This window comes from Sciurus vulgaris, assembly GCF_902686455.1.
Source record: "Sciurus vulgaris genome assembly, chromosome: 12".
Taxonomy (NCBI): domain Eukaryota; kingdom Metazoa; phylum Chordata; class Mammalia; order Rodentia; family Sciuridae; genus Sciurus; species Sciurus vulgaris.
Window position 1 is genome coordinate 534391 of NC_136473.1, and position 27223 is coordinate 561613.

The window sequence follows — 27223 nt, forward strand, 5'->3', positions numbered from 1 at the left end:
ATTTTCTAGTTGTTCATGGATCCGTATTCCGTTTATTTACATGGTGCTGAGACTCAGACCCAGTGCCTCACACACGCTAGGCAGCGCTCTACCGCGGAGCCACAGCCAGCCCCTGTGGTCTTCATTTTTAAATATAAGCTCTTTGCAGAAACCATGGGGAGATCTTTGCTGAGATGCCTTTAATTTCATGAAATGCCCTTTTTCGCCAAATTGGTGAAGTGCACCCTTCCTGAAGCGCCAGGATGCGCTTCGGCTGAGAGGGAGGTCGTGGTGGGAAGGGGAAGAGACCCCAGCCCCCAAGTCCCTCCTGAGGCCGGCCAGCTGCCCGCACGGTGGGGGCTCGAGAGTGGGCTGTCAGGAGCCATCTTACTTGGCCGCCTGCAGGGGGTAGGTTGGGGGGCTGAGCTGCCACTGGAGGGGCACAGGCTCCCCAAGGCCGCGGACAGTGGCGGCCCAAGAGTCAAGGGGCGCCGCCTTTCATGGGGGCAGCCTTTGCACCTGTGCTTGTTCTTAGAGTCCAGGTGACAGGCCAGCTTTGTGCCTGGGCTGGGGAGCAGAGGTGGCCTGAGAGCCCACGGAGCAGTGGGCCGGCCCCGCCAGCCACGCCACACACTGCACCTCATGCAGCCCTCCCACCAGTCCCAGTGCTGGGTTCGGCCCAGGTGCGCCACGATGGGAACCCGTCCATCTTGAGGGACCCTTTTTCAGAAAGTTAGTCACACCTGTTGGTTGTTTGGTTGCTGGCTGCATACCCTGTTGAAAAAGAGAAGGGGAAGACGGTGACCACGTGCCAGTGTGTGCCTGGTCCCCCGATGTACCCCCGAGCCCTCTGTAGGCCCTGGGGAGCACCTGCCCGAAGAGCTGGAGGCACCGCGTCCTCGGCCTCTGTGGTCACTGGAGCTTAGGAGCGTCTTAGGAGCAGGCCGATTCACCCCTGCCACCTGCCCTGGAGTGAGCAGCACTCAGGAGTGTAGGCTCTTTGCTGCAGCGGGCGTCCACCTCTGGAGATGGGCTGGACACGTTACCTCTTTTTACAAGTCTATCAACCTGGCCTTTTAAACACCTCGAGTGTCGTCGCACAGATTGGCTGTGCGTGTGTGTCGGCGTCCCCCGCAGTGACGGGATCCGAGAAGAGCAGCGTGGAGGAGGAAGGTGCTGTGGCCACCGTGGCAGAGCTGCAGTTGGGGTCAGTGGGCTCCATGGCTTTGGCCCGCGTGAGGCAGAGCCTTGTGGCAGAGAGTGGGGCCGGAGCAGAGCTCCTCGCCTCAGGGCAGCTGGAGGCAGGGAGGGTCCCGGGCTGGACAGACCTGCCTGGCCGCCCACAGCCACCCACCTCTCAGGAGGCCCCACCTCCCAGGAACTCCACCTCCTGGGGGCTGAGCCTTCTGCACAGGAGGCTTGGGATGTCCCAGATCCACCAGGACTTATCATATGAGCAGTCAGGCGTGGCAGTGGATGGATGGCCTATCCGGGGGTGTTTGTGGGGTCTGGTCTGTGAGCACATGGACTGGTTGCTGAAATAACTCAACAGTGACAGAATGCATTTCAGCGGAGGATCCAGGGCAGCCTTTGTGTTTCTCTAACAAAGCTGGTGTTGGCACTTGAGCTGCACGAAGGTGCCATGGGCAGTTGCTCGGTGCACACAGTGCTGATCTTGGTCACTGTCTGGTCTCGTGTGCAGCGAGTCACGTTGATGAGGTTCTGGGGCTGAGAACTGTCACCGTCAGTGCTGGCGGTCTTGACACTGCGTGGGCTCAGTCCAGTGGGTGTGCCACGGACTAGCCCTGTGCCACTCAGCCCTGCCTGGGCCCGGCAGTGTGCTGCCTGCCTTGGGAGGCCTGGCCTCGCCTCCGCCTCAAGTGAGCTGCGTGGCAAGGACGTGCATAGTGGCTCAGGAACATTCTAACATTCACCAGTGCCTGGACTCCCTGCCCCTGTGTGGGCTGCACCGGGCTGTGTGCTGGCTCCCCCGAACTACTGGACTTGCTGTTTCTGAAAATAATGCCACTCAGCTGCCACTGTCATTTTATCTGCTCAGGAGGGTGCATCGGCTCCTGTGCCATGTGGTCATGGTGGTAGAGAAGCAGCTCGGGGGTGCCCCATCTCTGTGGGACTTGGCTCTGCTGCGCTGACTTCCGCTGGGTGCGCTGTAAGAGGGACGTGGGCAGGGTGTGCACTTGAGCTGTGCAGAGGAGCCAGACGTGTGTCAGAGCTGCGCTAGCCCCCGCACGCGCGGGAGGGGGGGCCTGTGCTCCTCTGCAGTGCCGCTCGCTCGGCAGCCCAGGGTCTTGGTCTTTCCGCGGGTAGTGAGTGGATGTGTCCAGCGCTCCGGTCCTCGTGGCAAGGTCATGCAGCCAGCTGGAGCACCCCTGGCATCTTGTGCTCCTTGCCTGCTCCTCCCACAACTCCCTGCTTGCAGAGCTTATGCGGCCATGCCTGGGCCCCTGGACAGGTGGTCATCAGTCACTTCCTCTTGGCCTGGCTCCTCAACTGGGGAGAGGGAGCTAGCTCCTGGGCATGAAGAGGTGGCTGAGCTCCAGCTCATGCGGCATGTGGTACCCAGGGCCTCGGCGGCCTCCTCTGTGAAGTGGGGTGGCAGATGATGGTGGAGTGATGCGGGAAGAGGAGAGTTTGAGCCGTGCTTGGATGGAGCTTCCATGTGAGTGTGCCCCACGGGGCATCCCCATGGGGCGTGGTCCTCCTCCTCCAGAGGGGTTGACTGACAGGCACAGTTCTGACCACGAGGCAGGACCAGACAGTCCTTTGGGAATGCGCCCTTAGAAATGTATCCTTAGGTTTTTGTTTTTGTATTTTGGTACCAGGGGATTGAACCCAGGCGTGTTTAACCACTGAGCCATATCCCTAGCACCTTTTATTTTTATTTTGAGACAAAGTCTTCCTAAGTTGCTTAGGGCCTTGCTAAGTTGCTGAGGCTGGCTTTGAACTTGCAGGCCTCCTGCCTCAGCCTCCCGAGTTGCTGGGATTACAGTCGTGCACCGCTGTGCCCAGCTATTCTTGGGTTTTTGTGACATGCCCAGGATCTATGTCCTGTGACTTGGCTTCACTCGAGCATTGGCCTCCATCTCATCCTGACTTAGAAGGGGCCAGCTTCAGCTTACCACCAACGTGCAACCTGGACAGATCGCCTGACCTCTCTGGTTTCAGGAATCCTCCTGCAGGACAGGAACTGTGTGACACCAGGTCTGTCATGGTGAGGACAGGCTGGCACACAGTGGGTATTTGCAAGTGGGCTTGTTGCTCCTGCTGGGTACTGTGTGCACCCTGTGTGCGTTAGGGTTCTGATGGGCATGGGGCGGGAGGAGGGAGGCTCCATCCGGGGAGGAAGAAAATGTTTACTTTTTAAGAAAACAGGGATGGTTGAAGTAAAAATGTTGATTTTGGGACTGCCACAGATGGTGACTTGATTCTAGAGTCACTGGCCCCAGGGGCAACATTGACTTTCGATTTTTAAAATTTTACTTATTTTTACTTTTATAGACTGCATTTTGACTCATCGTACACAAGTGGAACACATATTTTCCTCTCTATGGTTGTGCACGATGTAGTCACACCATTCATGGAATCGTACGTGCACACAGGGTGATGATGTTTGTCTCATTCCACTGCCTTCCTGTCCCCCGCCTTTAGATTTTATTCCATAGAAGGTTACATGGTTTGATCCGGTAGTCAATGTTATAGGAGGCCAGATGCCTGTGGGGGGAAATCACAAGATGCTACGAGCAAGCACAAAATAAAGTGGTGCCTGCTCAAAGTCTGGGCCGGCCCTCTAGCAGGCCACACCCGGCAGGCGTGTTAGTGTTCACTGCTCCTATTCACCTACATTGTTGCAAAATCATCATTGCCAGCATTCAGTTTCAAGTTTAAACCGAATAATTTCACCAGTATCTTTTCGGAATCTTTGCAGCAAGAAAAATATTTTAAGTTGGAATGCAGACACCTTTTAATGCGTTTGTTACCATGTGGCCTAACTTAGGCAGGGCACTTGGAGCCTGAGAGGCCCTGTGCGTGCAGGGAGGGGTCGGGACCCCCTTGGGGAATGGTTCCTGTCCCGCGTGCCCTGCTGCCGGCCCGACTTGTGCAGAGGTGACAGCCGCTGTGGCCCTCAGCTGCAGAAACCAGGGGGGGAAAGGCTGCCTGAGGAGAGGCTGGGCCGGCTTCCCTCTAGTTACTGTGCCCCTGGAGCAGGAAGCAGGTCATCTGCAAAGCAAGCTGCATGTGGAGACAGTCTGCTGGCCCAGGAATCACCCTTCCTGCCCATCCCACCGTACACTGAGACGCCAGCAGAGCCGTGCTGGCCTGGGAGTGTGGCGTACATGCACCAGGACAGGACCAGCTGGGCTGTGGGACAGGTCCTGCCCGCTGCTTCCCGTGTGTGGACAGCAGGGGCCCAGGGGCTTCTGCCTGGGTGGTGGAGGCCCTCCTTGATGCACGGAAATCGGGTTGAAGAGGGTGGGCGCTGCGCTCGGTCTGTGGCGGTGGAACCCCCTTGGCTCCACTTAGCGCTGACAAATGAGAGCACGTCGTGGGCCCAGGTGGGTGAAGGAACGTGCAGAGCCGAGTCCCCTCCGGCTGCACACTCGGGTTGAAGCTGCAGCCCTGATCCTGGCCCCCTCCACGCCGCCCCCAGCCAGCCCTGGGGCCCTGCCCACGCGTCAGTCAATGGGGTCAGCATGCTTCATGTGACTCCTGGCAGGGCTCCTGGCCCCTCAAGGAGGTGTCCACGAGTCATTGGGATGTTGAGCCACCATCTTCTCGTGACTCTGACCAATGTGGAGCTGATTATCCAATGCGCTTTGCCCGTCTCCCACGCCCTCGGAGCTCTGGGGTTCCGGCGCATCCTCCCACGGGTGTGTGGCCCAAGTGCAGGCACTCCCTGGGAAGGCTTCTCCTCCCCTTGGCCTCTCGGCCACCTGCGGGCTCTGAGGAGAGGGCCTCAGAGTGGGAGCCCTCCCTTGCTCACTGTCGGGACCCGGGGCATCACCAGGCATGCAGTGCGGAACTGATGGCTGAAGGCGTGCTCACTTGGTGTCTTTGTTCCCCCAGGAGGACTGGAATGAAATTGACCCCGTTAGAAAGAAAGACCTTCACCACAGCAACGGAGACGAGAAAGCACAGAGCGCGGAGACCCTCCCTCCAGGTATTGCGCCAGGCCAGGCTGCTTCCTTCTTGGCCCCTAGGGTGGGAAATGCAGCTCACAAGCCTGCTGGACCCTGTCCAGAGCACCAGTTTGCTGCTCCGGCCAGGCCTCCAGCAGGGGATATGATTAAAAGTTTATGAGGGGAAACTGAAATTTCTGAAAGAGAAAGTAGAATAAAATAGAAAATACAGAATGGTATGTGTTCACGAAAATTTAAAAAGTAGACTTTTCAGAGTATATTTAGGTTCATAGCAAAACTGGGGGGACAGTGCAGAGCTCCCACGTGCCCCACCCCCAGCTCTTCCACGTGCCGCCCTGCCCCAGAGTGGGCTTTTGCACCCCCTGGGACCCAAGGGGACCTCTCTTGGCCAGTCCATGCTCTTGCTGGCTCCACCTGGTGTTGTGTGTTGGTGGGTTTTGGCAAATGCATAGTGTCAAGCTGCCATCGCTGTGGTGTCGCAGACCAGGTTCACTGCCTGTTCACCCCTCCTGCCCTGCCAAGGGCACCTAGGGTCCTGCTGCCCTCTCCCAGCCCTACCTGTCTGGAGGTGATACAGCTGGGGGCCACAGGCTGCAGCCTCCTCGGGGGCTTCCTGCCCTGGGTGCTGTGCCTGTGAGGTGCCCCTGTGCATTTCCCTGCTCCGTGCCTCTTTTAGCAGTAGATGCAGTCCCCTTGTCAGGGTGGACCGCAGCTGTCCACTCACCTGCTGAAGGACATCTTGGTGGCCTGCACGATTTGTCTGCTGTAGACATCCTGGTGCAGGTTTGGTGCAGGTATCGGCTTTTAGCTCATTTTAGCACCCCTGTGCAGACGTGTGGTAGAAGTATGTTCCGATTTGTAGGAAGGGTCAGACTGTCCCATGGTAGCTGAGGAAGGACAGCTGTTGCCGCATGCTACCCTCCCAGCATGCCTATCTCTGTTCAGGACTCTGGCCTCCGACAGGTGTGCAGTGGTGACCCCGTCCTGAGCTGTACTTCCCAATGACACATTTGTCCTCTGTGTGCCTTCTGTGGGAAGGTGTTCCCATCTTGTGCTCACGTGCAATTGGGCTTTTCATTTTCTTCTTAAGTTTTTAGAGTGCTTTGTGTGTTCTTTATCATGTTTTCCATAACTGTTATTCTCCCTGCCTGTGGCTTGCCGTCTCATCCTCTTGACGGTCTTTCCCAGAGCACACGTTGAGGAAGTCTCTCCTCTCCACTGGGTTCCCTTTGCTCCTTGGTCAAGGATCTGTTGACTCTTTGCCTGTGCGTTTCCTGGCTTCCTGTGCAGTGGAGCTGATGTGCTCTCCATTCTCTTGCCAGTACCACCCTGACTTGGTTATGTGACTTTAGACTGAGTCTCCAGTTTAAGTCTGTCTTCTGACTTTTTCTTCTTGGATATTTTGCTGTTTCAGGTGGACTTTAGAATCTGTTTATTGGTATTCACAGAACAACTTGCTGAAATCTTGATTGAGACTATGTTGAATCTACAGATGAAGTTGGGAAAACTGAAATTTGATAATATTACATCTTGAATCCATGAGCATGGGAGCATTTCTGCATTTATTTATTCTATCTTTCCTCAGAGTTTTATAGTTTTCTTCTTGTAGATCTCCTACATATTTCATTAGACTTCAGCCTAAATATTTAATTTCCTGAGGTGCGAATATGAATGGTATCGTTTTTAATTTCAAAGTCTACTTGTTCATTGCTGATATAAAGGAAAATGAGTGACTTTGCTTTTTAACTTTGTATCTTATACAATTTTGGTATAATTACTTACAGAAGGTTTTGTTTTTGTTTTTGTTTTGCTTTGTTTTGTTTTGTGGTGCTGGGGATTGAACCCGGGGCCTTGTGCTTGCAAGACAAGCACTCTACCCACTGAGCTACATTCCCAACCCCAGAAGTTTTTTTGATTCTTTAAGATTTTCTAGATAGATAACCATGTCATCTGTGGGCAAAGGTAGTTTTATTTCTTCCTTCTCAGTCTTTATGCCTTTTATCTCTCTTGCTTCCTTTCATAGCTAGGACTTCAGTGCTGTGTTGAAAAAGAGCGGTCGAGGCAGACACACCCTCACCTGGCCCTGCCCTCACCCTTCCCATGCTGTCGCTTGTGGGTTTGTTGTAGGTGCTCTTTGTCAACTTGAGGAAGTTCTCCATTCTCAGTTTGCTGAGAGTCTATCATGAAGGCATGTTGAGTTTTGTCAAATGCTTTTTATATCTACTGATTTGATCATGCGATCGTGTTTTTAGCCATTTGATATGGATTACATTAATCCATTTCATTTGTCCAACGAACCTTGCTAGGTAACCAGGTAAATGCCACCTGATTGTGGTACACAATTCTTCCCATACCTTGTTGGATTTGATTCGGTAGGATTTTGTGGAGGATTTTTGAGTTTGTTTGTGAAAGCTATTATTCTGTAGTTTTCTTGTTATGTCTTCATCTGCTTTTGGCATTAGGCAAATTTTAGTCTCACAGGATGAGTTAGGACATATTGTCTCTGCTTCGATCTTCTGGAGATAATCATAGAGAACTGCTAGAATTTCTTCATTGAGTGTTTGGTGGAACACACCAGTGAAAATGTCTGGTGCTGTTCTGGAAAGTCATTAATGATTGATCCAATTTCTGTTACAGATGCAGGCCTCTTCAGATTACCTGTTTCTTGTCTGAATTTTGACAGCTTGTCTTTCAGAAAACTGGTCTATTTCATGTGGGTTATCAGATTTGTAGGGCACAAAATTATTTGGACTGTTCCTTTCATCACCTGTGGGATCGGTGATGATGTCCCACTTCCATCTCTGTTGCTGACCACTGTGTCTTCTATCCTTTTCACTTAGCCTGGCTAGATCTTTTTAATTCATTGATTTTTCTCTGTTGATTTCTTCTTCTCACTTGACTGATTTCTGTACTAGTTCTGTGTTTTGGTTTTTTGCTTTGTTTTGTTTCTCTTTTGGCACTCAGGGGCACTCGACCACTGAGCCACATCTCCAGCACTATTTTGTATTTTATTTAGAGACAGGGTCTGAGTTGCTTAGTGCCTCACTTTTGCCAAGGCTGGCTTCGAACTTGTGATTCTCTTGCCTCAACCTCCCAAGCTGCTGGGATTACAGGTGTACTAATTCTTATTATTTCTTTTTTTCCTCTTATTTTGGGCTCACACGTCATCTCTTTAAGGTTTTTCAGGGCGAAAGCCTGAATCTTGGCTGTTTCTTCTCTGATATGATCCACGATGCAGCTTTTGCAAGCTTTGTTTCATTGCACCCTACAAATTCAGATGAGTGGAAGTTTCATTTTCATTTGATTAAAAAGTCTTTAATTTTTTCTTGATTTTCTTTGATATTTGTGTTACTTAGCTTTGTTGTTTAGTCCTGTGTTTGGGAATTTCCCATCTGTCTTTTTGCTATTGATTTCTCAGCTCCTGTTAGTCAGGGTTCTCTAGAGGAACAGAATCAACAGGAAGTATGATTATAAAGAGGGGATTTATTAGATTGACTTACATGACCAGAAGCTGGTTAGTCCACAGTGGCCGTCTGCAGCTGGAGAGCTGGAAGAACCAGCAGCTGCACCGTCCAAGAGGTGGAAGCCCCAGAACAAGAAGGATCAACTGTGCTACCCTAGGCCGAGACCAAGGCTTCTGGAGACTCCCTGGAGAATCACTGGTAGAGTCTGCTCTGGAAGAGTGAAGAAGCGAGAGTCTGGTATCCTCAGACGATGGAGGCAGCCATCAAGAACCTGTTCTGGAAGAGCCGAGCTGCGTCTGCACCTGCTTCCTTGTTCTTCCAGCTTTTGTTCCATCCTACTGGGTGGTGCTGCCCACGTTTAGGGAGGAGCCCCTCCACCTCAGTTCCTATGCCACATTCCAAGATTCCTGGACACGCCCCCACGGACACACCCAGAGCCTCTTAACCATCAGCATCTCTTGATCCAAGCGTGTTGACAGTTCACATGGACTTTTTCGGCTCCTCTGCCATCTGACCTGATGTTTATGGGTTCTGTTCTCAATCTGTCAAGGTGTGTTCTATGTCCCAGCACGTCCCGTTTTGAGAACTTTGCACGTGAACCTAAGGAGTGTGCTGCGTGGTGCTGCATGAAGTAGGCTCAGCGTCAGCTCTACCCTGTGGTGTCACTGCTGTTCTCAGCTGCTGGGCCTGCTCCTGCTGGAGGTCATTCAGGTCCCCAGCTGTCACGTGGACTCCTCTTCCTCTGCTTCCGGGTTGGAGGTCTTGCCTCACTTCTGATGCTTAGTTACTGGGACTGCTGTGTCCTGGCGCATTGGCCCCTTTATTGTGTGAGTCCTCCTTTGTCCCTGACCTCTCCTGGCTCTGAGATCTGCGTGTCGGATCATGCAGCAGATCACACCCTCTTCAGTGGCGACGTGGCAGATTTTGCTCCATCCTGTTATTCTCCATCTCGGATGTCTTCATACTTAAAGTGGCTTTCTCTTCACTTCGGATAGGTTTGGCTGAAACCCCAGCAGGCTGCCTCTGGTCACTTTCTCTTGAGCAGCGTGTTAAGGACAATGCTCTAGCACACGTCACAGTGGCTCCTTCTCCTTCCCCTGCCTCCTCACTGTCAGGACCTGTGGGGTTCCCAGGGCTCCCTGGCTGGGTCCCCTGAGATTCCCAGGTCTCCAGATGATTCACACTGATTCACACTGAGCTTCCAAGAACTAGTCAAGTGTGGTTGAGTTTTTGTGCCCTGGGGCAGGTTCCTCTAATGGGTGTCTGGTCTCTGTATTCACCCCTTTCGTCACTCCAGCTTTGAGATCTCGCTTCCCTAGTTCTGTGCTTGTTACAATGGAACCTGACCTTCCAGTTGCTTCTGTGCCATCCCAGAAACCCAGCGTCTTCAGGGGGAGTTTGTGTGGTAAATTCTGTTCCCTCCTGTGGTGGGAGAAGCACCACCCTAAGAGCACAGGCCCTTCCTTTGTCTGCCCTCCCCATTCATTGTCCTGGCCATGCCAAACATAGGGCTGTCACCATCTCCTTCCAGGCCCGGGTGCACCTGCACACCAGACACAGGTGTGTCACCATCTCCTTCCAGGCCCGGGTCACCTGCACACCTGACACAAGTGTGTCACCATCTCCTTCCAGGCCCGGGTCACCTGCACACCTGACATAGGTGTGTCACCATCTCCTTCCAGGCCCGGGTCACCTGCACACCTGACATAGGTGTGTCACCATCTCCTTCCAGGCCCGGGTGCACCTGCACAGCTAATGTAGGTGTGTCACCATCTCCTTCCAGGCCCGGGTGCACCTGCACAGCTAATGTAGGTGTGTCACTATCTCCTTCCAGGCCCGGGTGCACCTGCACACCAGACACAGGTGTGTCACCATCTCCTTCCAGGCCCGGGTCACCTGCACACCTGACACAAGTGTGTCACCATCTCCTTCCAGGCCCGGGTCACCTGCACACCTGACATAGGTGTGTCACCATCTCCTTCCAGGCCCGGGTCACCTGCACACCTGACATAGGTGTGTCACCATCTCCTTCCAGGCCCGGGTCACCTGCACACCTGACATAGGTGTGTCACCATCTCCTTCCAGGCCTAGATACATCTGCACACCTGACATAGGTGTGTCACCATCTCCTTCCAGGCCCGGGTCACCTGCACACCTGACATAGGTGTGTCACCATCTCCTTCCAGGCCCGGGTCACCTGCACACCTGACATAGGTGTGTCACCATCTCCTTCCAGGCCTGGATACATCTGCACACCTGACACAGGTGTGTCACCATCCCCTTCCAGGCCCGGGTCACCTGCACACCACACAGATGCACCTCCTCCTTCTGGTGTGTGAGTGCTGGTGCTCATGTCAGGTCTCCCTGCCCCCTTGCACCTGCAGTGTCAGGAGGCCTGTGCCAGAGCTCCTGCACAGGTAACTCAGGTGTCGCCCATGCAGGAAGCACTGGGTGCAATAGTGAGCCGTGAGAGCTTTAGTTTCGGTGTGAGGCTGTGCTATGCTTCTGTGGGTGCGGCGAGAGGTTCGGGGTTACCCTTCACTGAGAAAACCCTGCTGCCCCAGGCCCTGGGGTAGGTGGGGAGGAGAGAAGCCCGCAGGCACATGCCAGGTATGGCACCGCATCCTGCTCTGTCATAGTTTGGCATGCACTTTGACCTGGTTCAGTTCCAACGGCTGTTACTGTTGGTGTCCTGAGAGACAAGAAGGTACTGGTCTGCGTCTTTTGAGCCCCTGTTGTTAGTAATTGTTGATGAATGCACTCTGTCCTGTTTTCCCTTGTTTGTTGAAACATTTTTCTTACTAAATCACAACTTTTTCCTTAAAAGGTGTGTTATGATTAAGAAATACCTTTTCCCCAGTATGGTGGATGTGGTTGGGATCCCGCAATCTGCAGGAATCACCGGCCGCGTGGTTTAGGTATGGAGGCCGCTGCTCAGGAAGCTCAGGGGCCTCCTGCATCCTATGTGTTTGGGACACAGCACTGAATTTGTGTGTGGCCACAGAACCCACCGACAGTCTGGGAGCCAGGTCGAAGAGAGCGTGGTGTCGCAGGACGGGGCCTTCAGCTTCCTGTGCACCCAGCAGGCAGATGGGCTCCGGACCCCATCCCACACGTTCGCACTCCTCTGGGAATGTCTCATGCACTGCCGACATATTCTAAGGCAGTTGGAAGTAAACTGTTGAAAGGACGAGGAAGGCCCTCAAGCACATGCCCTCCTCTCTGTGTGCCCCGTGAGACGGATGTGGCCCCAGTTTGAAAACTGTACCCCCACAGCTTCCATGGCTGCAGCCTGGGTTATTGTTCTCTATTTCTTGTCCCTGCTTACCCAGTTTCGGGGTAGAATCTGGAATCGGGAACCAGTATGCCACCAATTGGCAGTCTCTGCGGGGAGTTGGGAATTCCCAGGGCCGAGGGTGATGGTCTGGAAGTCAGGAGTTGGGGCCTGGGGCTAGGCATAGTCCTGCTTCGGGCCCACTGCCCACAGGTCCTGGTCCTCCCCCTCATTTGGAGTTCAGGCTTGCCATGAATTTCTGCCAGACCTGTCATTTCTGAAGGTCTTGGGGTCAGCAGGGGTGGCCCTTGACCCCCCAGGCAACCTCAGTGCTCTGGCTCCCTGGGGAGGGGCTCCCTCTGCCCTTCCTGGCAGGTGTCAGCAGCCCCCACCAGCTATTGGGCTTCCAGATTCACCTGCAGTGTCCTGCATCCGCCCAGCTGATAGGCCCCGGGGCCTCTTGGTGGCCACAGATGTCTCCCATGCTGACGCACATCTGTGGTGATAGCAGGCAGCATCGGCCCGTCCAGCTGCTCCTGTGTTTGGGACGTGGGGTTCCGGCCAGGGTCCTTTGGGATGCATCTCTGTGCATACTTACTTACATGAAGTGGATTCCTCAGAGAAATTGCAGGGTCAGTCACTATGTGCGTGTGTGTGTTTGTTTTAGTGATTTTTTTTTTTCCATTACTGACATTTTTGTCTTCCTGGGGGCCTGTTTCTTTGCACCCTGCTAGCGTTTGGAAGAACAGATCTCCATTGTCCTACCCCAGCCAGCAGATCAGATGGCCGAGACCGAGGGCTCAGACCAGCAGCCAGAGTGGGCTGGAGCAGTTCAAGGGCCATCCTTGTTTTTAATGGTGGATGCAGGGTGCTCTCTGCAGGGAGGTCCTCTCCTGAGGGGCAGCTGAAGCCTGAAGCGTCTGTTCTGGCAAGTTTGTGTTGGTCCCAGTGACAATGAGGTGGACGGTGAGGGCCGAGAGCAGAGTCTAGGCGGGGCTCTTGTGTAATGGGATCATGGCGTCCAGATGGCAAAAGGCCACGGTACCCAAGCAGTGGGATGCTTCTTCCCAGACCCCAGAACAGGAAGTGGTAGGGAGCAGCAGTGCTGGCCAGGCACATCTGGGAAGGGCTCCGGAGACAGAGCCTTGGCTGGGCTGCAGCCCAGCAGGTGCAGGAAGTTTCCAGCGGTGGAGATGTGTGCCCAGATCTTCTGCCTCAAACACAAGAGGGGAACGCATGCTCTCGGAGGCTCAGGGCAGGGGAGGCCAGGCCAGGAAGGGTGCTGGGCACTGCCCCGCCAGGCACGGTGCCCCTGGTGCTTCACTTCAGTTTTGCTCAAGGTGAGGTGGGCAGGGCTGAAGGAGCAGCAGGCCTGGGCGTGAGGTGGTCCGCCTCCCTCCTGTCCTCTGTCCCTGGCGTCTTACGGACGAGAGTTGGCTGGCCAGTTAACTCACTTTATCACGGTCCCCACGGGCCTCACACGTCCCCACAAACCTATCCTAACCTGACCTGTTCCTCCTAGTGCCGAACCTGGGGCACGCTCACCTCGCCGCGTCTCAGTCCAGGAGCTGTGCTCAGCTCCTGTGCAGCTCTCCTCCACCGTGACGGGGCCGCAGGGGAGCGCGCGTCTGCCATCCCCTCTGATGCCGTCCTGCTCTGCTCCCTTCTGCTCCCTCAAAGGCTTTGGGGTTCAGCGCAGTTTGTGAGCTCTGGCTGTGGGTGTCCACCCACAGTCATCCCTCTGGTGTGTCGGATGAGCTGGGCAGAGTCCTGGCTTGCCCCTTAAGTCACACCCCCGGCGTCTACAGTGTCCAGCACAGGAGCAGATGGATGTGCGTGCTCTGGTCCCCCACCAGTGGCCTGACACTGTCTCTGACGTGCTCACCAATTCTCCACCCTAGGCTCTGCTTGGTCACACCTGCATCCATCAGTGAATGGTCTCAGGGGCTGTTGTCCCCAGTGCTGCTCCTGCCCCAGGCTCCCGTAAAACCCGTCCAGTGCCGTGTCCATGGAGAACCTGTGCTGGCTCCTGACACACCGCGTGCAGGCTGCTTTGGCGTCCTCTGGAGGAAGAGACCTGTGTGGGAATGGCGGGTCCCCGCAGTGCATGTGGGCATCTGAGGCTGCACCCTGCACTGTCTCCCTGGGGCCAGGCGGGCAACAGCTGCGTGGGGTCCCTGAGGAGTTCTGGGCTGCTGATGTCCAGTTCTTGGGGTGTGCTACTTCTATATCACAGGGACAGAGGGAGCGTCCTCCCTCCTGGCATTTGGTCATGGAGTCTTCTGAAGCTAGCCAAAGTAGCCGTGTGAGTGGGAGGAAAGCTTAGAGATGTGCCATGGCACCTGGAGGGGGCAGGGAACACCCTCAGGGCTGGAGCTGGGCGCAGGCAGTGTGGAGGAAGCGCTTCCGAGGAGGCAAAGGGCCCACCCAGGAGAGTGGCCAGGGCCCGTCTTCCCGTGACTCGCAGTGCCGCCTCTGGTTAGCCTGGGTCCACGGTGGTGACTCTCCTGGAGGACCGCTGCTGTGGTGGGGCCTTCTGAGCCCACTCACCCTCCAGAGCACAGGCTTTGGTGCCGTCCCCGAGCCTGCCCGCAACATAAGCGCGTGTGTGTGTTGCCTGGTGCCCCCCCGTGGGAGACCCGGAGGTTGACCCGGAGGTTGACCTGTGTCCAGCCTTTCCAGTGGGCCTGGAAAGGTGGACCAGCAGTGAGTCTCAGCCTCTGGACCAGGTGCCACGCTGACACTCTGTCCTGGCCCCGTGGCTTCCCTCTGCCCTCTGAGGGCTCCTGAGCTGCAGGCCTTGCCGTCCCCCTGCAGACTGCAGGCGGGCACTCTCCTGCTGCCCCAGCTCTTGGGTGTCTGGGCATCCTGGCGCTGGCCTCGCTATGTGCCCGTGGAGAGTGCCACCCTGGAGCTGGCGTTGTTCTGGAGCCAGCCGCTGCACAGGGTCTGAGGCAGCTCTCACCCACACTCTCTGCTCTGCTCTTCCCAGGGAAGGTGCGGTGGCCGGACTTCAACCAGGAGGCGTACGTGGGCGGGACAATGGTGCGCTCTGGGCAGGACCCCTATGCCCGCAACAAGTTCAACCAGGTGGAGAGCGACAGGCTGCGCATGGACAGAGCTGTCCCGGACACTCGGCACGACCAGTGAGTCCCCCGCCCTGCCCAGGGCTCACCTCAGCATGCCTTGGGGTCTCCCATCCAACGAGTTCTGCTTCATGGTGTCCAGCCAGGAGAAGTGGCCAGGAACTTCCCGCAGGAAACAGGATTGTGCCCTGTGGCAGTTTGCAAGGCAGAGGCAGAGGGAAGTGGTGAGACTGGCCCTGTAGTGCTAAGTGCTCATTATCTTGAAAATCCAGTCACAAAATAGATTTTCCACTGTTGACAACCTCGGAAGGAGGAAAACCTAGATCCTCGCTTATTGGAACAGCTTAAGTTGAAAATGTTCCGGAGACTTAAAAGAGGAAATCAGCTTCCCAGCAGGGTCTGTGCTAACTGGAGCAGAACACGGGCATGGGAGGGGCGTGTCACCCTGTGGCCCAAAGCTTGGTCCTTGTCCCTGATGCCAATCCAGTAACAAGGACACAGTTTTGAGAAAAAGGCAAAAGGAGGTTCACTGCTTTGCTAGCAGAGGAGAAGCACAGGGACTCCCGTCCAGAGGCTGTGGTTCTGCCCATCAGCAGCGACAGGGGAGGTTGAAGAGTGACTCAGGCTGCATTCAGGTGTTCTCCTTGAGTTGTGATTCACCTGCTGATTTGGGAGACGGTCATTCCTGAGATCTTCTCTGCCATCCCCGAGTCTGGATGACTTCCTTTCTGTGGTTGGTGTGTACTCAGGCAGACGGCTCTGCCTAGGATGGGGAAGAAAGGTGCTCCTGCTTCCCCTGAGATGAGGGGGGGATTGAGGAGGAGCAGGGAGAGAGGAAGAGGAGGAAACGTCATTTCAAAACTAAGTCACAGTGGCTGAGCAGCTAGGTCTGCTTCACATAGTAAAGTGGACCAGGTCACTGGCCCACTCTGCGCTGAGGCGGAGGCTCCCGCCTGACCCTGGCTCTGCTTCCCTGGGGGCCAGGGCAGGATGCAGGCATCCTCCGGCAGGTGGGGCTGTTGCCGCCCCCTCAGGAAGCCACTCTGCTAAGCTTTGCTGGAGAACTCCATGGGCAAGTGCCCTCTGGCATTCCCAGGGCACTGGTCTTGGTTCAGATCACCAAGAAACTGGAACCACGCCCCAAGGCCACCTGCTTTCCTGGGTACCGGTGGGCCTTCCTGTCCTTTTTGCATTTAGAGTTCTGGGTTGTGTCGGGCAGCCTAGGGAGGGTCACACGTGGACCATGTTGGGCTCTGCGTGGGGACCTAGAGGTGCCTGTCGCAAGTCTGCCCCATCTGACTGGGTATGTCCGCAAGCCCAGCGGCATGGGCTGCAGCCTGGGGCTGCATGGTCTTCTTGTCAGTGCCGGGTACCGAGCGTACTTCTTAGACTGGGACATACAAGAGGAAGGAGAGCATAGAAACTGGGCCAGGCTGCAGAGGGCCAGCCGGGCCAGGACTCACGGACTGCAAGGGAGAGCAGTGGCCCCTCCCTGCCCCCAGGGACTTCTGGTGGTGGGGTCGGGTCACCCCGGGCTCCCCCTCACTTAGTGTGTAGTTAGGAAACATGAGCATTATGCCCCTCAGGACCAGAGGGACGCGAGATGTGATGTGGGACACGTGTGATCATGTCCAACACGCCGTGCGTCCCGCCAGGACCTTGTACCCACATGCACTCGAGTGCCTGCATTTGGGTGCCTGTCCCCACAGGTCCCTCCCAAGGCCTGCACTCAGCCCCGGTGCTGTGCCTCGCCTGTTTGCAGCAGGGCCTGGCCTGGGGTCAGGCCTCAGGTGCCACATGGGGCTGTGGGACCTGAGTCCGGAGTGTGTGCTGTCACAGGCATGGATGTGTGTCTCTGGGGTTCCTTAGTGCCTTCCAGAGAGCCCCAAGGTCTGTCCCACAGCCTCCGCCCCAGACTTCCTCAGGCCCACTCAGGAGCCTCGTGTGCTGTGACAGATGTGGGGGAGCTCCTGGCATGGGAGGAGGCCACGGCCCAGGTTGCGGGGACGTGCCAGCGATCTAGAGCTCTAAGGAGGCCTCAGCCTGAGCCTAGGACTCCACAGAACCTCCTGCAAAGCCTTTCCTGGGGCTTCAGGCCAAGGCCTGGGTGCCGTCTGCTCAGGAGGTGTGGGCCTCAGGCCACTAGTGGCCTCAGCTGCTTTTCCCCAAGACTGGCCACCTGCCATTCCCTTGGGCTGAATGGGCGGATTCTTCCCAGCACCCCTCAGGAGGTGGGCAGAGCTCCTTCCCCGCCACCGCACTGCGGTCCTCCGAGGCCCCGTCTAGGTGCGTCTGAGGCCTCAGTGTTGCTGGGATGGGATGCAGGTTTCACCTTGGTGAGCTGTCTCGGATTGCTTTTAGTTCCAGCGGCTGGGCAGTGGTCATTTGCGGGTTTGAGCAGCAGCCAGGAGGCCTTCCAGTCACTGGACTGGCTAAATTAACTTCTGTTCAGAGTCAACTGGGAGCCTGAAGTCGAGCCAGTTTGACGTCCTCAAGTGTGAGCGTCACCTGGGAAGGTTGGGCCACTCCTCTGGACACGCAGTGGAGCATGTGAGAGGAGTTAACCTTCCGTATAAACCCCGTGCGTGGTCTCTGCAGCTCCTCTTGTGCCTGCACAGCAGTGTGGCGCTCAGCTGTGGCAGATCCGGAGCAGTGCAGGGGAGGACCTGGCTCGAGTCCCAGACCTCCCATTCTTCTGTGGCCTTTGTCCCCTATAAGAGATACCTGGCCCTGGCTGACCCACAAGGCACCCTTCCTCCTCTGCCCTTTCCTCCTTGAGAACCAGGGCTCCCTGCCCTGGACAAGGCTCTAGCAGGGCACAGGATGCGTTGCCGAGTGCAGCTGCCTGGCCTGCGCCCTCGCCCTCTGCCTTCCTCCAGGGTCCCTGCACAAGAGCCAGGTTCCGGTGGCCCCTGGTGTGAGTGGGCGCAGCGCTGGAGAGCCTGTGGCTGGAGTCGGCGCCTTTGTCAGTGGCTCTTTTACACCGAGGCCGAGTGCTGCGGAGGTCACCTCTCACTGTCTGGAATTCCGCTCTGCTCTTGTTTGTTTTTGTTTTTAAACTCGGTGCTCTTTCAGGGTTTGAATTGGGCAGCGCTGACTCCGTGTCCATTAGCCATGCGCTGCTGGAGTCTCCCGCTGCCTCTGCGTGGGAGCTTTTCTCTTGGCATCTGCGGGTGTCTTACTTGTGGCTGATGCTGGTGACGCTGGCATCCTTGCTGCTGCGGAGCCGTCACATGTGTTTCTCCCTAGTGGGGGTGTGTGGCACATGGGCACGGAGCCTGGTCACCTGAGGCCTGCCTTCCATTCCCTGCACGGGAGCCCTGGTTTCCCGTGTGTGCGTGCCGACTGGCTTCTCTGTTACCGAGCCTGAAGCCATCCTGTGCTGTTTGCCCCTTGCGTCCATTAGGACCGCTCCATGGCTGCACAGAGGGCCTGGGGCGGCCGCCTCCCTACCTCCCTGGCTGGGCGCTCTGTCTGACTTCCCTCGGACTCGAGCACTTTGGTCTCCAGCCTCATCCAGGCTGCCTGGGTGATGACAAGAAGGCTGCCATAGCTTCATCACTACGGCCGCTCTCGAGGCTGGAAGCAGAAGGGCAGAAGTGGCCCTTTCTTCAGTGGCTCCTGCCTTCGCCCACATAGGATCTCTCTCTGGGGAGTCCCCACAGGCCCAGCTGCACTGTGTGGGGGATGCAGGGGCTGGATTCATCCTGACTGGGTCAGTCGGGGCTCCCCCTGGGGCCACCACCACAGCAGTGCCTGTGAAGAAACCGTGTGGACGTGACCGCTGCTGAAGGAGGTGTGCCTTCCTCGGGGTGCAGGCACCCTCCTGGTGTCCAGGGCTGGAGGACTGGCCGTAGATGGGAAGCCTGTAAGTCCTGGAGTCGAGGCTGAATGTGGGTGTCCACGACACGCCGCCCTGTCGTCCATGAGGAGCTGACTTCCTCCCCGAGGTGCCAGGAGGATGCTGTGACATGCAGCAGGGCAGAGGCAGCCGGAGGGACTCAGCGGAGTGGCCTGCACTCCTGGGCTGCGCCACCTGCTGGCCTCTGCTCTGGGAGGGTGGCTCCATGTAAGGCGGGTTCAGTGAGCAGCTGACTGCCCTCCTACAGCCCAGCACAGAGTGGCCACGGGCACCTGGCGAGATGGTCTGAGCTCCTGCCAGATGGGCCTCAGGCTTTCCTTGCCCAGGCAGAATTGCTGCGGCCACGCAACTCTGTCTCGGGTCCTGCTCCTGGGCCTGTCTCAGAGCCTCTGGGTTTTTAACTCTGGCTGCACCCAGGGCCCCCTTGGCCGCCTCTCTTGGCCTGTGGGCACAGGGGCTGGTCACTAGGGCAGCAGAGGTCGGGCGAGAGGCTCTGGGGCCGGCTGTGGGGAGCGCTTTGGAGGGAGGGACTCTGCTGCAGCGGATGCCGCCCTCCTTGTCTTCTGCCTGGTTCCGGCTGGAGAACTCAGCTGGATCCACCTCAGCCCTTGCTCCTTGGAGTGAGGCCTTGTCCCGCAGATCCCTGGAGCTGCAGGCCAGCCCAGAGAGCAGGTGGTGGGTCATGGCCAGAGCGCGGAAGACAGACCCACGTGTGCACGAGCTCCACCACCCGGGCCCTCGGGTGGCTTGGGGAGCAAGGAAGACGAGGCCCAGGCTGCACTGCGACACCAGGGTGGGGCAGGGTGGTGCCGCTCGCCGTGGGGTCGCCCCACAGCAGCGCATGCCATGTGTCTCGCATGCGCATCATGTGATGTGCATCACTGGCTCCAGGCATGAGGGCCGTGTCACTTCTGCTGAGAAGTGGCCCCAGGGCCCTGCCCGCTGCTCAGGAGAAGCAGTGCCATTGCACTCGGTTCCCATAGGCTGTCGGCGTCACCTCGCTGTGGCTGCCTGCAGGCGGCCTGGGGTTGTGGGGCATCCCTGATGTCCAGGTTGAGGGGAGCTGCTGTGGGCTCATGTTTTGGGCCTCGGGAAGCACCGCTGCTTGTGATGGGCAGAGGGGAAGGTGCGGACAGGGCGGGGGCATAGCGGCCCGCGTGAGTGTGTGCGGATGTGGGTGGGCGGGGTGGCCCCCGTGTGGTCCCGGCCGCTCTCCGCCTGCTGTTCCCTAGGCGCACTCTGGGTGCCTTCTCTGTCCACGTCCTGCCGTGACTTCATCTCCCGCAGGCCAGTGGTTCCCCGGCCGACCGTTGCGGCTGCTCATCCCTTGGGAACCAGCACCACAGCGCGCTCTGCTGCACAGGACGGTCCTTCTCTCCCCTCAGGTGTCAGCGGAAGCAGTGGCGTGTGGACCTGCCAGCCACCAGCGTGGTGATCACGTTCCACAACGAAGCCAGGTCGGCCCTGCTGAGGACCGTGGTCAGGTGAGACGAGGATGCAGCCAGGCCAGTGGGGCCACGGATGAGCCACTTGGCAGCTCAGCCCCTGGCAGCTGATGGCCCCTCCAGCCCAGGTGGGGCTGAAAGGACACCCCACCCGGTGGCCGGCGCCTGGCTCAGCCCTGTCCATTTCTCCCCAGCGTGCTCAAGAGGAGCCCCCCGCACCTGATCAAGGAGATCATCCTGGTGGACGACTACAGCAGCGACCGTGAGTGCCAGGCCCCAGCTGGGCCGCGGGTGAGACCGCTGGGCAGGCCCGCCAAAGGAAAGGGGCATCTCCCCCGCCCAGGGGCAGCGCCCACCGAGCCCTGTGGGGACTTACCTCCCTCTCCTTTGTCCCCAGCTGAGGACGGGGCCTTCTTGGGGAAAATCGAAAAAGTGCGCGTCCTCAGGAACGATCGGCGAGAAGGTAAGGCTCCATCCCGAGTCCCACGGCCCGGCTTGGTGCATGCGCCCTGAGCCTGGTGGCGGCTCGGAGGCGCCTGGGCTGGGAGACCCCTCAGGCTGGGCCTCTCTCCGCGCCCTGTCCTGTCCCAGCACACATGGGAGGACGCCAAATGCCCAGCCTTGGGTCTGTTCACGCAGAGAAGGTGCGCTCCGATGGTGGCCTCGGAACCCTGACCAGGCCCCGAGAGCTCCCGCCCGAGCTGTCGAGTGGCTCCAGCCCCCGTCAGAGAGCAGGTCCGCGCCCAGCAGCTGCCTGGTGCTCACGCCCTCTGCTGCTCTCAGGGTTCTGGTCACGCTGGCCCACCTCACGGGACTCCGGGAAGTTGTAGGGTGGTGTTTTCCACCCCACTCGGAAATCGTCCGTTTGCGTCTCCAGCATCGTCCTACCTTGTTGGTAGAGTCTGGTTGCATGTTGTGCCATGGCCTTGCCCCAGAGGCCGCTTGGGTCTTTCCCTCGACGTCTTTCCTCTCCATTTGCTGGGAAGGCCTGTGTCCCTGGCCTGTCTTCAAGTGCACTGATCCCTCTGCCACCTCCGTCTTGCGGTTGAGACCAGCTGGGGAACTGTTCTTCCGTTCAGCTTCTCTTGTTAGTTCTGGACTACCCAGCGGTGTCTGTCTTAGGCTCTCTGCTGGGTCCCTACCTGTTCACTCCCTGCCTATGACTGCTGCTTCCTGTAAGTTCCTGAACATAGTCATAAAAGCCATTTCTAGATCCTCACCTGTTGATCCCAGCCTCTGAGTCACCTGGGGTACTCCTGTTGATCCTAGCCTCTGAGTCACCTGGGGTGCTCCTGTTGGGTTTTTCCTCTAGATATGGACCATACTGTCCAGTGTCTTCTCACGTCTTATTCTTTATTTTATGATGGATGTTGTGGATAGTATGTTGGAGAGACTGGGTCACGTTCTCCCTTTGAGGGGTATTGATCTCTGTTAGGTGGGACAGTTAAGTTACTGGTGGTGACCCTGTTCTTGCGTATTGACAGGTCCCCGTCTTTGTACTTGGTAAGGATGAGTGTGCCCTGGTGAATCTTTTGTTTCTGAGACGTTAGTCTGCATTTCTAAATGTGACCCTTCTGGATTTCTACAGAACTGAAGTACTTTCCAGACTTCTCTCACTTGGCAAGACTCAAACTCAAAACTGTATGTCCACTGGGATCGATAGCAGCTGAAATGTCAGCTGCGTCCACTACGACAGGGGCAGCTGAGCTCAGTTCTCTACCGTTGTCTTCGTGGACCTCTTGGGGTCCAGGCCAGGTAGTTCAGGAGTCCATGTAGGATCATCTGACGTTTGGGCCTTCCTCCTTTCTAGGGTCTCTTCCTCCAGTGCTGGCTGCTCTACAAATCCTGGGCTGTGTCCCCTGACACCTCAAGCCAGAAGGGTGGCATTGCGGGGGTGGGGGTGTGCCCTTGGGAAGGAAGCACCCCCTGGATGTGGCCTCAGGGCAGGCAGGTCAGCTTTCCGGAATTGAATCCACTCTGGTTCCCGTCTTCTGGTGACCCTCCAGCTCTGCAACTTGATTCGCTTGTGTTTTGCTCTGGGTCCAGGCCAGGCTTTGCCCGGTCCGAGCCACTCTGCAGTCACACAACTGTACCCTCTGTCCTTGCCCCAGGCACTTGCAACCGCACGGGGTCACTGTGACTCCCCTTAGACTGCGTTGAAAAGAACTTGGAACCCTTGTCCTCCCTGGGTGTGTATGTCATGTCCACTCCAGACACAAGCCACCTGTGACCGCAGCAACCAGGGCAATAAGACTTTGTGTCATGAAGAATAAGTGTGTGTTACTGACAGGTCACTATGTGTGACACTGGCCCCAGACTACCGCTGATTCTCTGTACGCCCCAGACTTTTGCGTTGCTGGCTGTGAGGTCTTCTCTCAGAAGACGGAGGTCTCTGCAGCGTGGTCGCTGTGGCGGCTCCCCAGCTGGGACGTGCCATGGCTGTGCTCGAGGTGCTCCTCAGAGTCCACGCGTCCGGCTCACAAGGCTTTGGTTACATGGAGGTCTTCTTAGGAGGTGGCCTTCCCAGGCACCAGGCAGCTGCTGAGAGGTCCTGGCAGGACCTGCCCTGGCGTCGGCAGTCACCGGGCTGGCCGTGCTGTTCTCACGGGGTTCCCTCCCGACGTGTTTTCGACTTGCCTTGCAGGCCTGATGCGCTCCAGGGTCCGGGGTGCCGATGCCGCCCAAGCCAAGGTCCTCACCTTCCTGGACAGCCACTGCGAGTGTAATGAGCACTGGCTGGAGCCGCTGCTGGAGCGGGTGGCCGAGGTGAGCCAGAGCCGGAGGGCCGAGGCACGGGGGACGCGGGCGGTGTGCTCTCGGGCTTGCTGGGGCCTCCGCGATGCTGGAGGAAGACGGTCCTCTGCAGCGTTGCTCCCCAGGGTTTGGGCCTTGCGGATCCTGGGCGTGGGGAGCACCTGCTGAACAGGAGGCAGCGGGCACCGCAGGGCTGTACACCCAGCAGCTGAAGGCAGCCTGGGCTCACTCAGCTGCTTCCTTGCCTCGGCTGCCTCTGGGAGCTCAAGGGCCCTGGGACTGCACTGGGGGCTGCAGCTTCGGCTCTCACTGGGTGCCCACCCAGCCCATCATGCCAGGCTCTCGGAAGAAGCAGGTGCTGGTCGTCACTCAGTGCCTGGCGGGGCTGCGCGGGGTGGCCTGTGGCCCCTCGGGCGCCTCCTCCCGCCTGGAGCAGCATCTCAGAGCGGGTTGAGCCTCGTCCGTCCTTGTCTGCCTCTCTCGCTGACGCTCCTTCCTGCCGTGACACTCTTCCTTGGGAGGGATGGCAAAGGTGACCAGAGGGGTGGGGAAGTGCGCTGGGCTGCGGCGCAGCAGGCAGCTGGGCCCGAGGAGGGGCAGACTCCAGCTGTGGCGCCTGCCCAAGCCTCTTCCGAGAGCTTGTCGGGGGCCTGAGGAAGGACGCAGAGGAGCCTTGCTGTGGGGCAGAGGCGGGCAGCGCGGCACATCGCCTTCTGCTGGAGGGACCTGGACAGGCCCCCCCCACCGCCCACGCCATCCAGAGAAGCCTGCCCTGGCCTGAGGTCTCCTGCCCCTCAGGACGCAGGGCCACCTTGCCGCACACCCAGGCTGGGACTGACCAGATCTCCTGTGGTGGGACTGTGAGACTGACCAGCCACGGACCTGGTCCTCACCTTAGCCGGGTGAACAGATGGTCCGAGTGTCCCAGGCCCCCCTGACCCCTCTCACCCAGGCTGCCCCTCTGCCCACCCTGCTGCCATTGGGTTCTGAGTGGGGAGGAGGTCTTGGGGATGCAGGTGGGGCTGCGGGCAGGTGGGGCTGCCCGGTGGCCCGACACGGTCCTGGCAGTGTGCTAGGTTGGATGTCGACCCTGGTCTTCTCCGTGTGCAGGACAGGACACGGGTCGTCTCGCCCATCATCGATGTCATCAACATGGACAACTTCCAGTACGTGGGGGCCTCTGCGGACCTGAAGGGCGGTAGGTGTCCATCCTTGCCCGCCTGCCCTGCTCATCCTGTGCCCCAGGTGTCTGCGCGTCCTCTGCTGCCATCAGTGACACGGTTCACCCTGCCGTGTGTGCCTCAGGAAGCCCTCTTGTGCTAGCAGGGCTGTCGGGAAGCGGCCACGGCCTGGCTTCTTGCCCCTCCTCCCCTCCTCTCCCAAACACGCCAGCCGCATGGCTCAGTGCCGCTGTGTTTTCCTTTCTGATCAGAGGCGACAGGCCTCCCCACTGACCGGCAGGGCTAGAGCTCCTCAGACCTGAGGTTCTGTGGAGCCAGGGGCTGTGGCCTTCTGCATCGCCCATGCCCGAGGGTCACCCTGTCCTGCTGATCCTGCCCCTTGCACGTGTCTCTGAGCCCTCCGTCCTGGCTCAGCCACCTTTGTCCTGCCTGGCAGCATTTGTCCGGGGGGACCATACTGGTTCCTGTAGGCCTGACAGCATGAGTGGCCCCCAAGTCCTCTCCCCGGGCACCAGCCACAGCGTATGAAGGACCCCTTTCCTCTTAAGCATGACGAGGGTGCAGAGCTTCCATGGCCGTGGCCGTGTCGGACCTTGGAGCCAGGGTGTCGCTAAACATGGTGAAACAGGAACATAGGCCCCGTCATCCACCAGCCTGTGGCTGTTGAACTCCACCTTCATTTCTGAGGCCCGAGATCAAAGGAACACAGTCCCCACACCCGCAGGACCCCAGGCCCCACAGAGGAGCCCTCCTGCTGCCTCAGGCCGCGTCCGTGGACGCCACCCCTCACCACCCATGAGGGGTCGTCAGCTGTGATGCACGCCCGCCCGCAGGACTCGCAGGGACCCAGAGGCTGGAAGGGGTCAGGTCCACCTGCTCTCTTCTAATGTGCCTGCAGGAAGCCCTCGCGCCTGCTCCAGTGCAGCCTGTCCTCTGGTCAGCTCAGAACCCGAATTCTCATGAGGAACAGGACATCTGTCCCACCTCCTAAGGTTTTTAGCCAGTTGGAAAATGGCCTGTTCCAGGCGACCCACGGGTCACAAGTCTACTGCCGCCTGATGCAGAGTGCGGACAGGGAGCAGACCCGGGCACAGCCTCAGGCAGCAATGCCGGGAGCCCCCAGTGCAGCGGCCCTCCTTCAGGGCCTTTACTGGGCCCCCCACCCCGTGGGCCCTGCTGCTGTCCTCATCCAAGACACCCTGGTCACTGCAGGTAGAGGTCTTCATGTCTCACCCTGTCCCCACTACTGGGTGGACTCAGATGTGATTAGAGACATGAGAGCCCAGCTTGCAGGCCCAGGAGCTGGAGGAACACATCCCTGCCCCAGGGTGTGGGCAGTGGCCGTCGACTTGGCCTCCCTCCTCACCTCCTATGGCCCAAGGACCTGCATGTGGATCCTCACAGCTCCTCTCTGTGCTGGAGACGGAAGCTGGGGCCTCACAGCAAGGCCAGGCCTCCCCGCTGGGCCACGCTGCCCTCCTGCACCAGACGGCATTGGAGGACTGGCTGCAGCGGCTTCCTGGGTCAGGGCGCCCACAGCCGGTGTGCTCGCTCCTCTGCCCAGTTGCACTCCTCCACACCGGTTTGGTTTCACGTGGGTCTGGCGCCCTGCGGCCGTCTCGGTGCCATGAGGGCTGGGAGTCTGGAGCCAACGGCCCGTCTCCTCAGCACTGTCTGCTTTGCTGCCGGCAGGTTTCGACTGGAACTTGGTGTTCAAGTGGGATTACATGACACCTGAGCAGAGAAGGTCCCGGCAGGGGAACCCGGTCGCCCCCATAAAGTAAGTGCCAGCACGCCCCAGCAGGCCACAGCCCAGCCCAGCCCCACCCTGCCCCACGAGCGGTAAGGCAGACCCGCCAGCCCCGGGCTGCCTGTCTGCAGCCTGGGACCACAGGCATGTCTCTGTTGCCTTGTGAACCTCGCAACTCTGTGAGGAGAGCAGGCCCAGAAAGGCCGAGGGCCTCACCCAGGACAGCTTGCCAGCGAGCATCCACCTGTAGTCGGTCCTCACAGGGAGGCTCAGTGCAGCCCAGGCAGGGGCTGGGGAGGCATCTGGAGACAGTGGTGGGACACAAGATCAGCAGGACCATGCTACTTGAAGGCCAGTGTGTGGTCAGGGAGCCTAGGCCAGGTGTGACAGGCAGTGCTGGCAGCTCGCCGTGACCTGGGCCTCTCTTCCTCTCCAGAACCCCCATGATTGCTGGCGGGCTGTTCGTGATGGACAAGCTGTACTTCGAGGAGCTGGGGAAGTACGATATGATGATGGATGTGTGGGGCGGAGAGAACCTGGGTACGTATGAGGCTCTCCTCCCTGGACAGGTGCCCACATTGCACGACCCCTCCCCCCGCCAGGGGTCCCAGGAAGGACATCCCATCACAGAGGAGAAGGGCAGAACTCAAGGGGTTCTTGAGGGGAAGCACAAACTCCACCTGATCTTTGGCCTGGGGTTTGGAAGGCACTGACCAACATGGGGAAGCAATCCCTTCCCGACCACGCGATGGGTTCCCCGCACTGAGCGAAAGCCATAGGGCAGGGCCCTCCAGTCCCTCTGACCGCCAGGGCGTGGGTCTGCTCTGGCCTGACGGTGTCGAGTGGCCTGTGACCTGTGTGCTCGGACGGGTGGCCAGGCTCCAAGTGCTTGCTGGGCTTTGGTGCTCTCCCTCACTGGCCTCGCCACACCTGTCCTGGCGCTTGGGTCCTGAACTGCAGGGCTGCTGCGTGTGGAGTCCCGCCGGTGCATGGGCAGGTGTGCCAGGAAGATGGCCAGGGCCGTGGTGCTGCTCTGCCAAGGGTCTTACCCTGGACAGACTGGGGTTGTTCCCGCCAGCGCAAATGCCCATCGTCTCACGGTGACGTGTAGCTGGTGGGAACCCCTCAACTCTGAGACCCCTGCGGGTTTATGTTGAAAGCTGCTCTGTCTCAGCCTGTGCTGTGGGGACAGAGGGACAGAGGGCCCTCAGGCTGGTCTCCATTCCTAGAATCTTCAGGGTACCCTGACCTGAGGCAGGGCTTGGGTGG

At 58.3% G+C, this 27223-nt stretch overlaps 2 protein-coding genes across 2 annotated transcripts in view; one reads left to right on the top strand and one right to left on the bottom strand.

Moving 5' to 3' along the window:
• The window catches only part of PGBD5 (piggyBac transposable element derived 5), a 140637-nt gene that overhangs the window by 38432 nt on the left and 74982 nt on the right, over nucleotides 1-27223 (bottom strand). The gene's annotated exons all lie outside the window — the stretch shown is intronic.
• The window catches only part of GALNT2 (polypeptide N-acetylgalactosaminyltransferase 2), an 80166-nt gene that overhangs the window by 37581 nt on the left and 15362 nt on the right, over nucleotides 1-27223 (top strand). Inside the window, exons 2-10 of the mRNA XM_079107635.1 lie at nucleotides 5065-5158; nucleotides 14869-15022; nucleotides 20210-20308; nucleotides 20464-20531; nucleotides 20667-20732; nucleotides 22914-23035; nucleotides 24134-24221; nucleotides 25897-25984; nucleotides 26391-26494. Of these exons, the coding sequence (XP_078963761.1) occupies nucleotides 5065-5158; nucleotides 14869-15022; nucleotides 20210-20308; nucleotides 20464-20531; nucleotides 20667-20732; nucleotides 22914-23035; nucleotides 24134-24221; nucleotides 25897-25984; nucleotides 26391-26494 (883 nt within the window). The remainder of the gene's footprint in view (nucleotides 1-5064; nucleotides 5159-14868; nucleotides 15023-20209; nucleotides 20309-20463; nucleotides 20532-20666; nucleotides 20733-22913; nucleotides 23036-24133; nucleotides 24222-25896; nucleotides 25985-26390; nucleotides 26495-27223) is intronic.